Genomic DNA, 11,471 nt, shown 5'->3' with positions numbered 1-11,471 from the left:
CCTTAGTAAATTCAGGAAAGACTACACACCCTCCCTTTTACACTCGACCCTGCAGAGAAAGCCACTGCCAGTAGCTCTGTGAGCCTGGGACTCTGGTCTCTTCATTGTGGGGTCTCTTCAGTGCAGGAGTGAAGGCTCAGCTGCCCTCCTTCCAGCCTTGGCCCCTTGAAGGCTGGGGAACAACTTGGCAGTAAAGCCAAACTTGACTCCCAGACACTTTGCTCCAAGCCTGTGGTATCACAGATAGGGCCCAGAGATGGCCGCTGCACAGAGGTTCCCAAACCTGCTAGTCTCCTCAGTCCTCCAGGATCTATTCTAGAAGGTTCTACCCTCTGCCAAGGTGGCTTCTGTGTATGGGATCATCTTCCTTGCCTCTTTGCTGAGCATGGTCATGGCTGTGGTCATAGCACTGAGCCCTTGGTGGGCCTGGCCATGGGTCCGTACTTCCTGTCCAGCCCAGGCCCATCCAGGAGTACCTGGCTCTGCCTCTTCTCCTGTGTTGTTGCCGGGTAAGGTTGGCTCTCGGCTGATCCCTTCAAAGAAACTGTTCGTCATCCACCTTTGCTTAGTTGCATTGCTTCGGTAGCATGTATTGAGGTCATGGTGTAGTTTTGTTCTTAGGATAGGCTGCAGCCATAGCGAATGTGGGTCTGTCTTCTGTCATGCCCATGCGTCACCAGGCTATTGGCTTGCTTAGCTCTGAAAGGGTTTCTTGCCACCAGCGCGTCCAGTGTGCCCCCTGCTTTAAGGCTCTCTTCTGCATCAGTCGCTGGTTCAGTAAAATGACCTTCTAGCCCTCAGCCCATGGCACAGGGTATTTTCCCAGCATTCCTGGTGTGCGCTGCACATTGAAAGTTCTCAGGTAACGGGGAGCAGGAGACACCTGGCTTCTCACCTCAGGACTGGGTCAAGGCTGCCAGCTGTAGGCAATGGCACCTGTTGGTAGAGTGACCTCTGGCGTGCCACCAGAAACATATAATCCCATAATCTCCTTTGCCAAATGACAGTAGTCCTCTGGGATGGACTGTCGTGGAGACTTAGGGCTGTAATCTTTGTCACGTGTGTCCATACATGCGTCCTTCCCGGAGCAAGCATGTGCTGACTATCCACAGTGGTTCCCTGGAGAGACCAGCACAGGAGGACCTTCTGTAGGGACTGGGCCCCCCACTGCTCTGTGTGTGTGTGTGTGTGTGTGTGTGATGCCACTTGTTTCTTGCACATCTAAAGAGGCTGAACTCCCGAGAGCAGGAGGAGCTGGCCCAGGGCCACAGGAGAGTCCATTCCAAGCTCAGTTCCTGAGCCCTTGGTCACTTCAGTAATCCTGTTAAGAAGCTCCTCCTCAGGTGGAGATTTTGGCCAGACCACGCCCTTCTCCTCCTGGCTGGCTTGCTCTGGTGACCAGCCTTTGGGTGGTGTGAACCAGCGATGTGAGAGGCTCCTGTAGCGGCTGAAGCATCTCTGCTCAGTCTCTCACTGGGCTCTGTGCTGTTAACCTCTGGCAGCTGGGCCTCTGTTTCCTACAGCTGGCCTGTCCCCTGCCCTCTGCCTGCCTGTGCTGCTGGACACTGGGGTGTGGCCTTTGTTGTGACCTTCTCTTTCCCTGTCCCCATTTTGTCTCCCTTACAGCCTGCTTGAGCTTGATTTCTCTTGTTGCTATGGATCCTGGCTCAGTCTGTAGCTCTCCTGTTTGCCCTCTATGGATCCTGGCTCAGTCTGTAACTCTCCTGTTTGCCCTCTATGGATCCTGGCTCAGTCTGTAGCTCTCCTGTTTGTTCTCTATGGATCCTGGCTCAGTCTGTAACTCTCCTGTTTGTTCTCTATGGATCCTGGCTCAGTCTGTAGCTCTCCTGTTTGTTCTCTATGGATCCTGGCTCAGTCTGTAGCTCTCCTGTTTGTTCTCTATGGATCGTGGCTCAGTCTGTAGCTCTCCTGTTTGCCCTCTATGGATCCTGGCTCAGTCTGTAACTCTCCTGTTTGCCCTCTATGGATCCTGGCTCAGTCTGTAGCTCTCCTGTTTGTTCTCTATGGATCCTGGCTCAGTCTGTAACTCTCCTGTTTGTTCTCTATGGATCCTGGCTCAGTCTGTAGCTCTCCTGTTTGTTCTCTATGGATCCTGGCTCAGTCTGTAGCTCTCCTGTTTGTTCTCTATGGATCGTGGCTCAGTCTGTAGCTCTCCTGTTTGCCCTCTATGGATCCTGGCTCAGTCTGTAACTCTCCTGTTTGCCCTCTATGGATCCTGGCTCAGTCTGTAGCTCTCCTGTTTGTTCTCTATGGATCCTGGCTCAGTCTGTAACTCTCCTGTTTGTTCTCTATGGATCCTGGCTCAGTCTGTAGCTCTCCTGTTTGTTCTCTCTGGATCCTGGCTCAGTCTGTAGCTCTCCTGTTTGCCCTCTATGGATCCTGGCTCAGTCTGTAACTCTCCTGTTTGTTCTCTATGGATCCTGGCTCAGTCTGTAGCTCTCCTGTTTGTTCTCTCTGGATCCTGGCTCAGTCTGTAGCTCTCCTGTTTGTTCTCTATGGATCGTGGCTCAGTCTGTAGCTCTCCTGTTTGCCCTCTATGGATCCTGGCTCAGTCTGTAGCTCTCCTGTTTGTTCTCTATGGATCCTGGCTCAGTCTGTAGCTCTCCTGTTTGCTTTCTATGGATCGTGGCTCAGTCTGTAGCTCTCCTGTTTGCCCTCTATGGATCCTGGCTCAGTCTGTAGCTCTCCTGTTTGTTCTCTATGGATCGTGGCTCAGTCTGTAACTCTCCTGTTTGCCCTCTATGGATCCTGGCTCAGTCTGTAGCTCTCCTGTTTGCCCTCTATGGATCATGGCTCAGTCTGTAGCTCTCCTGTTTGCTCTCTATGGATCATGGCTCAGTCTGTAGCTCTCCTGTTTGCCCTCTATGGATCATGGCTCAGTCTGTAGCTCTCCTGTTTGTTCTCTATGGATTGTGGCTCAGTCTGTAGCTCTCCTGTTTGTTCTCTATGGATCCTGGCTCAGTCTGTAGCTCTCCTGTTTGCTCTCTATGGATCCTGGCTCAGTCTGTAACTCTCCTGTTTGCCCTCTATGGATCCTGGCTCAGTCTGTAGCTCTCCTGTTTGTTCTCTATGGATCCTGGCTCAGTCTGTAGCTCTCCTGTTTGCCTTCTATGGATCGTGGCTCAGTCTGTAGCTCTCCTGTTTGCCCTCTATGGATCGTGGCTCAGTCTGTAGCTCTCCTGTTTGCCCTCTATGGATCGTGGCTCAGTCTATAACTCTCCTGTTTGCCCTCTATGGATCCTGGCTCAGTCTGTAACTCTCCTGTTTGCCCTCTATGGATCCTGGCTCAGTCTGTAGCTCTCCTGTTTGTTCTCTATGGATCCTGGCTCAGTCTGTAGCTCTCCTGTTTGCCTTCTATGGATCGTGGCTCAGTCTGTAGCTCTCCTGTTTGCCCTCTATGGATCCTGGCTCAGTCTGTAGCTCTCCTGTTTGTTCTCTATGGATCGTGGCTCAGTCTGTAGCTCTCCTGTTTGCTCTCTATGGATCCTGGCTCAGTCTGTAGCTCTCCTGTTTGCTATGAAGCATGTTCAAGGCCAGGCAGGCTGCTTGTCTTTCGTTATTGTGCCTGGCTGTTGAACATTCAATTGTCCCATGGGGTAGAGCCAACCCACCTTGTGCCAGTGGCAGGGTAAGCCTGATGAGTGTGAGGAGGACGCTCAGCATTCCCCTTCCTGTTCTGTAGAAGCAGGTAATGCAGAGTCACGTCATCGCCCTTAGCTGGGTGGTGGCTCGAGGTACAGGAACACCTTTTCTGTCCACTGGAAAGGGACAGTTAATGATAGGTGCTGGGCCTAGCCAGTCCTTCTGAAATGCCTACTGGACACTGGTACCTGGGGCCCCTCAGGAAATGCATTGTTAAGGGGGTGTCTTGAATACCCTGATGCCCAGGAATCTGGTGGCCGCCCAACACTGAATGATCATGATGGCATTGAAGCTGCAGGTGGGGGCTCAGCACAGACAGAGTCAGTGTAGGGGTATGTACCTCCATCTGGCCTGCTCTTGGGGCCAGCGTCTGAGTGGTGGCAGTGCTGACCAGCGTGTACTGAGGAGAGTGCCTTCCTGGCAGAGGTGCTGCGGTCGCTCCGAGCCCAATTCCCTGCCTGCACCTCTGTGAACACAATTAATTTGAAGAACACAGTAGCTTCTTAGCAGGGAGTGGAGAGTAGGCAGTCTAGAGAGAGAGAGAGAGAGAGAGAGAGAGAGAGAGAGAGAGAGAGAGAGAGAGAGAGAGACAGGCTATATCTCTCTCCCGTTCCTCATTTCCTGTCCCAGCTCCCTTCCTTTGCCCACTCTCCCATATTATCATCCGGCCCTGCTTTGCTGTGATGTTCTGCTTGGAGCGGCCTGAACACTGGATGTGCCCCAGGGACCTCTGTGCCTCTGTGCGAACCACAGGGGCCCCATGGCCGCCTTGCCTCAGCTTCCTAGGAGCTTCATAAAGAACAGCCACACAGCAGCCTTTTTGTCTCTCTTGTCAAGGCAGCAGGGTCCTAGGGCTAGGGTACCACCTCCCTGATCAGTGCACCTATTGAGTGCACTGACTTGCACTCCCTCCCCTCCCCACCTCTGGCTGCAGTACAGGGAGGTCTCCAAGTCAGGATGGCATCAGATGCTCTCCCAGACATTGCTGGGATGCAGCTTAGCTGTAGAGTATTCACCTGCACAGACAGGCACAAGGCTTGATCTCCAAGACAATGTGCAGACACACACATGTGCAGATACATGCACACACGTGTCTACACATGTGCGTACCCATGTGCACACATGCATCTCCACTTTTCATTTGACAGTTCCTCGTCAGGCACACTTGTTGCTATGAGGCAGCATGCCCCTGTCTCCAAAGTCCTCAGTGAAGCCGAGAGGGAAGCTTGCTCCACACTGATAACCCTCTAGCAGGAAGCCACAGAGCTCTTCTGTTGGCTTCATCAGCACCAAGGGTTAACTCAGCTCGTCCCACCTCTCTCCTCCATCTTTCCCTCCTGCTTTGCTTCTTCTTCTCCCTTCCTCCTCTCTGTTCCTTCCAGCAGGAGAGAGTCTAGGCTGGCCTTAGCCTCCTGCCTCAGCCTTCTGTACGGGATACACTAACACACCCAGTCTTCTGTCCTTCTATCTTTGAAATTGGCTTCTAAAACCCCCAAGACCATTTATCTAAATGTCTAAGTAATCACAGAAAGTGTAGGAAGAGGCAGAGACAGGAGCAGATGGGAGGTGGGGTCGTGGTCAAGCACAGGCTCCATGGGGTTACGGGAAGTGGTTGGCTTTTTCTGGGGTCCTGAGGAAGACTGCCCAGCATACCCAGATCCTGCCCTCAGCGTGGACACTGAGCTCCATCCTAGAGCCATCCTCCTCCTCTCTGTCTCCGGGCAACACACAGGTGCTTCTGGGTCTGGGCAGAGGGTTTTCTTGTGGTGCCAGTTGGTGTGATTCTTCCCGTGTTTATAACATGTACATCACATTCCTGCATGTGTCACACAGGTCACAGAAAGACAGTCGTGTAAGAAGCAAAACAACTGGCTGTGGTCCTGCAGAAGGGACAGATAGGACAGGTGGAGCATGGCAGGACGGTCAGAGCAGTGAGGGGCAGCCAGAGCAGGGCGGGGCAGTTAGAGCAGGGTGGCCCTTTCTGCCTGGCAGATGCTGGATCAGATTAGGGGTTCTGCCTACCTTTCCCTGCAGAGGTTCTGGTGTGCTGTGTGAGTAGCTCCCTTGCCTGCAAGTCCCGACTACCCAGCATTCCTGAGACTGGTGGGAACGTGGCCTGTGGCCTCTGCTTACTCACTCGAGACAACATGATCCCTCTTCCCATTCCAGGAGATGCCCTGCGGAAGCCTCGCTTCCAGAAGCCTACCACTTGGCACTTAGATGACCTCTTCTTCACCCTTTACCCCTCCTTGGAGAAGTTTGAGGAGGAACTTGTGCAGCTGCTCATCAGCGACCACTTCCGGGAGGTATCTCATGTCTCACCCTGCTGTAGTTTAACCTGAACAGAGAAGGTGCGGCTGGCGGCAGGCTGGGATAGCCAGCATCAGGTGTGGCTAGGCGTGGCAGTATGTCCTGGGAGGTGTGGTTCTACCTTTGCCCTTTTTTAATGGCTAAAGAGGGCATTTCCTTTCTTTTATCTGGATTGCCAGATAAACTGGGTCTAGGAGGGGCCATTTTCCCCAGGCCACGCCCTGAGCAGGAGGCCCTCCAGTTTGTAAAAGGTGCTGACAACCTGAAACATTTAGAAGTAAATTACCTCACCAAATGGGGGAAACAAAATATTGTATAGCTACCAAGGATCTTTGAGGCAGGGGTGGGAGGGAGGTTATTTGAGGAGTTGACTAGAGGTGGTCCCTCATGGTGACTTCTGTCTGCACCGAGCTCTCGTGAGATACTCTGAGCTCTGCCTGTGTAGACACAGCCCTATAAACTCATCCCCCAACCCTCTGTCAGAGGCATGTTACTAATCCTGTCTGTTGCTTCTGAAAACATGGGTTTGTTCAGGTGTTGGGGTAGAGGGTTTGGGAGATTACCTTGGTGGGGGCATTGAAGTGGCCGTCATGAGGGCAGTGCACAGAGCTCACATGTTGGCTATACTCAGGGTTGAGGCTTCACCTGCACACAGGACGCCCTGTGGTTCTTCTCTAGTCCTGATGTAGCTGAGCTGTTTGCCTTGTCCTCTGGGTCCTGTGCTCTGACATCGGGTCCTCTCAGATGTTCTGTGCAGTTTGTTAGTGCAACACAAGAACCTCGGAACACCTCTGCAGTTGGGGGAGGGGACTCCTGTTTGCCCTCTTCTCTGAGTCGCTGCCCTCACTGTCCCACCTGTGGTCAGAGCACAGCCTGCCAAGTCCAGCAGCGTGAAACCCTTGTGCACCAATTTGTTCTGCTTAAACCCGCATGGCCTCTTCTGGATTTTTTGGCTGGAAGCCACATGGAAGTCCCCTCCTGTTGGGAGAATGGCTGTCCCTGTCCATTCTCTGAGCATAAAGAATGGGTTATCAGCATTTGACTGTGGGCAGACCACTTCTTATCCGTTCTTAGGATCAGGGGGAGTCTTTGCTCTTGACCCTTGAAACAGAAGAAAGCACTTTTCATTGCAGGGGTAGGATAGGCCAGTGGGGCATTGCCTCCTTGCCCAAGCAAACTAGCAGAAGGGTGCAGGGCACACCTGAGTGTGTTGGGGCGGGTGAGCCACAGAACAGCCTCCTTCTTTCTGTTGTGTTCTTCTTGTCCAGGTGCCGGCTTTTCTCGTCACCACATCCGTTTTCTGATTCTCTTCTGTTGCCCTTAGGTGAATCTGGACAGTGTCAGTTCCTGGGCCTTGACCTCTGCTTCTCTGAGACTCTCTTCTTTCCTCTGCTGTTTTCTCCTGCCCGTGGCTCTGTGGTGCTGTTCATCCACAGTTGGTTCCTTTACTCGCTCTGCTGTCTTGTGTCCCTCAGTGTGAGGGCACTGAATTCACCCGTCTGTCCTAATGGATGTATGGACCTTTATTAACCTGCTGGGGACATTTATGTTTGAGTCTGGGCGCTTCCACAGTGGAGTCTTAAGTGGGAAGACGACCTGTAAGTGGCTGGCAGGTTCCTTGGAGGGGGGCGGTGAGCTTGCCGTGACTCTCTCAGTTCCTAGCCTTTGCGCTGCACGCGAGCCCCCCTACCATGGTGACCATGGACAGCGCAGGTTTCATACAGACAGAAGCTTCAAGACTTAGACTCCTCAGGGGCAGATGCCTCTGAGCACAAGGCTGTGGATCCGAGCTGCCGTGGCTGTGGCCACCTAGGCCAAAGCTCACAGGTCATCTATCATGGAGGGTACTGAGTGTGGATGCCAGGGTGGAGGTAGTGTTGGGTGGAGCCTGCTTGCTCTGCCCTAAGAATTCCAGAGGCTGGGCCTGGTCTTGGCACTAGCCGTGGAAGGCTGTGGTGTTCCAATGGCACCTTCCGTGGTTGGTGGCTGTGGGTGGTTTTGTGGCTTTTGATAGGTATGGTGGGATGATCCTCTAAGGAGGTGCTGTTTGCTGTGTTCTCTTAGGGATCCTTGGAAAATCTTCATCTACTCTGTGGTCCAAGTGGTCTTTCAGAAGCATGCATATAGTTTATAAACCTGTGGGTTCTAGCTTCTTGAGAGACAGAGACCCACGCGCATCACTTATGGGTCTGTCTCCTGCCCTCAGTCAGAGCCTCCTTGGGCTCCTGGTCCCATCCTGGGCCTCTGTACACTTGTTCGCGTCCTGGGCTTCCTTCCTGAAGATCTTTGCCTGGCAGGGTCATGCTTCTCTGGAGATCACAGCTTCACTTTCTCTCCCATGCACCTCCTGAGGTGTAGGCTTGACACGGTCTCACAGACACAATGGAGGGACTTTACCAACTTAGTATCTATCTTTTCCCATATTTATTTTTGTTAACCAGAGACTAACATGTCCAGCTTTGGCCTATTCAGCTTGACTAATGGACAGTGAGGAACAAGAAAGTTAAAGATCAACTGGCGGGGCGGGGCACACCGACACACCTGCCATTTGTTCCGGTGCCCACGCTAACATGGAGGTCTATGGTGTCTGGCCATGGCTTTGGGGCAGAATCCATTTCTGTCAGCTTATGACTTGTTGCCTGAGCCTGTACCCTTTTCCCACCTACTTCCTTCTGACGGACGCAGTGAGACCTGTGAGACCTGGGTGTGTCCTGCCTGTGGGTGCCTCTCCACCACAATGACGTCCATCTCAGGGAAGTGGCTCCAGATTGAGAAGGATCTGAAGTCACTGAGTCCTGGGAACTGTCAGCTAAGCTGTCCATGTTTCCCTGTATGCTGTATGACGAAGGTCGTGCTTCAAGGGAAATAACCTGACTTAGCAGGTGTACCCATGGTCAGTGGGCATCACCATGTCCTGCGTCTGCCCTTTGAGCGAGTTCATTTACACTCATTAGGGGTCGCTCCTCTGGGAGCCCTGTAGACCCCACCTTGGCCTCCACTGTCGGCTTGCCTGCTTGCCCAGTCTTCTCTGGCCAATCCCTTTCCAGCCGTGCAGGACTCATCTCTCTACCCTGTGTCTCTTGTAGGGGGTCGGCATGCTGGATAGCGGCACCCTCGAGGTCCTGGAGCGGCGCCTGCACGTCTGTGTCCACAACGGGCTGGGCTTTGTGCACAGGCCACAGGTGGTTGTACTTGTACCAGAGATGGACGTGACGTTGACACGCTCAGCCAGCTTTAGCCGGAAAATCAGTGCCACTTCTAAGAACAGGTATCTCCTTCTGCCAAGGCCAGGCCCCCCGTACCCCAAGGTGGCAAAAGGTTGAGGGACTACAAGGGGCCATGGGAAAACAGGGTGTTGAGCATGTGGGGTGGGCTTGCCCTGCAGTGTGCTTCTCTGTCACCCCGTCATCCCCTTAGTCACATCCGTCAGGCATAAACCTCAGAGACGGACACTTAGAAAAAGCCCCTATTTTTGCTGTGACAACTTTGGAGCTAGAGCTTCAGGAGCTTCGGGCTGAGGGTCTGAAGAGCCCCCTACACGCCACCTGGATGGGTACTGGGATTTGTTCTCTAAGGCTTCAAGTCCTACACTGTGTTGAGTCCCATGTATCTGGGACCCATGGAGACATCACTGTAGCATGTCACGTCCCACCTGTCAGTGGTATACAGAGCTCAGCCAACATGCCGGAGCTAAGTTCTGGGGCACCCTCCCTCACCTCTGGACACTCAGGAGCTAAGTTCTGGGGGACCCTCCCTCACCTCTGGACACTCTCAGGAGCTAAGTTCTGGGGGACCCTCCCTCACCTCTGGACACTCTCAGGAGCTAAGTTCTGGGGGACCCTCCCTCACCTCTGGACACTCTCAGGAGCTAAGTGCTGGGGGACCCTCCCTCACCTCTGGACATTCTCAGGAGCTAAGTGCTGGGGGGACCCTCCCTCGCCTCTGTGGACACTCTGAGTGCGTCACTGACTTCCTTGCAGGCTTCCCCTGGAAATCTAGAGGTGTTGCTTGTGGCTTTTACTGGGCTGAGCAGAGAGGACCTACCATGTCCTGGCATCCCTGGGGCCCCCTTTTGCTGCCACTCACCGTGGGGAGGTGGACACAGATGGGGTGGGCCCCATGTTATAACACCTCCTGGTTTGTGTTCCCAACCAGCTCTGGAAATCAGGCTCTAGTTTTGAGAAGCCACTTGCGACTCCCGGAGATGGTCAGTCACCCAGCCTTCGCCATCGTCTTCCAGCTGGAGTACGTGTTCAACAGCCCCTCAGGAGCAGATGGCAGTGTGAGTGTCCCATGTCAGCTATGTGTCGCATGGCTGGCTGTCTCAGCTGGCTCTGTGCTGAGGAGAGACCTGGCGGGCACCCGTGTCTCTTCTCACTAAAAGCCCTGGTAACAATTGTGACCTATGGTTCTGGGAAACAGCCCTGCTCTGATCCCATCATCTTCCTAGCCTCCTTGCCCACTGTGCTCTGGATCCTCTCTGCTACAGAGCCCTGACGCCCGTGTCTCCTGCTCACACCAGGCCTTCCTGGGGTCATCAGCCTTAGATCTTGGAGGCCCATGGTGTTCACTTTAGGGAACGGTTAATCGCCTGCTGCCGTACTGATCACCAGGGGCTTTATCTAAAATGTACTGTTGCAGGTGCACGTAGGTGGGTGGGTGGGTGGGTGGGGCTGTGGGAGAACCAGGCCCGTGGGGTGCTGTTAGGCAGCAGGCGTCTCATCCAGTGTGACCGAGGATCAGGTGTTCAGGGCCATCCTCAGCTGTATAGCGAGTTTCTGGCCAGCCTGGGCTACATGAGACCTACCCACTGCATAGCCTTGTCTAAGGCTCTTATGGTTACAGAGGGGCACACCACAGCCAGCAAGCAGTACGGTAACCCCCTCCCCCCCCACACACACTGTTGCCTTTGGACTCATCGCAGACTCCTCACTTCCTTTGCTCTCCTCTCACAAGGCACCTGGCATGCTGGGAGTCTCACGCACAGGGAGGGCAGACCAGGTAGTAAGCTGCACCTCGCTTAGCCTCCCCAAAGCCCGTGAGGAATTACTCAGAGGCAAGCTACCATGCCTGCCTGTACTTTTACCTGTCTCTGGGGGACACAAGCTGCTGTCCTGATGCTTGCCCAGCAGGCACTTCCTGTCCTGAGCCATCTACCTAACCTCTGACACTGAGGAGGGCGTGCAGAAGCCTGCGATGTCCCTGTGTCCCATCGACAGCTCTGTGGTTGCCGCTCCAGGCCAGCCTCCCCTCCTCTTTTCTGTTTCTTCTCTCGGATTACTTGAGAGAACTTGTGATCCTTTTGTCATTTCTGTAAATAGCTGGGCTCAGCTCTTCGCCATGGTTGCCGCCACCGCATGGAATGGACAGTTCATTCCTGTGGTCGTTGCAAGCCAGGCACCCCATGTTTGGTGGACACATTGCTGCAGTGGCTTTGCTGTGTTTCCTTGTCCCCTCTTTTTGGCTTGGCACCGTGCTTCAGAGGAGCTGAGAGCCGC

The 11,471-nt window shown here is 53.8% G+C and overlaps 1 protein-coding gene across 4 annotated transcripts in view; it reads left to right on the top strand.

The window, feature by feature from the left end:
* The window catches only part of Nphp4 (nephrocystin 4), a 92,320-nt gene that overhangs the window by 24,860 nt on the left and 55,989 nt on the right, over positions 1-11,471 (top strand). For all 4 annotated transcript variants that reach the window (XR_013110295.1, XM_076933637.1, XM_076933636.1 and 1 more), the window contains exons 7-9: positions 5,833-5,969; positions 9,060-9,241; positions 10,129-10,255. Coding sequence is in view for 3 of the 4 variants with exons in the window: in XM_076933637.1 (XP_076789752.1) it covers positions 5,833-5,969; positions 9,060-9,241; positions 10,129-10,255 (446 nt within the window). In the remaining variant the exon portion in view is untranslated. The remainder of the gene's footprint in view (positions 1-5,832; positions 5,970-9,059; positions 9,242-10,128; positions 10,256-11,471) is intronic.

Source organism: Arvicanthis niloticus, chromosome 5, assembly GCF_011762505.2.
Source record: "Arvicanthis niloticus isolate mArvNil1 chromosome 5, mArvNil1.pat.X, whole genome shotgun sequence".
In the NCBI taxonomy this organism is placed as follows: domain Eukaryota; kingdom Metazoa; phylum Chordata; class Mammalia; order Rodentia; family Muridae; genus Arvicanthis; species Arvicanthis niloticus.
This window is presented reverse-complemented; position numbering and strand designations above follow the sequence as displayed.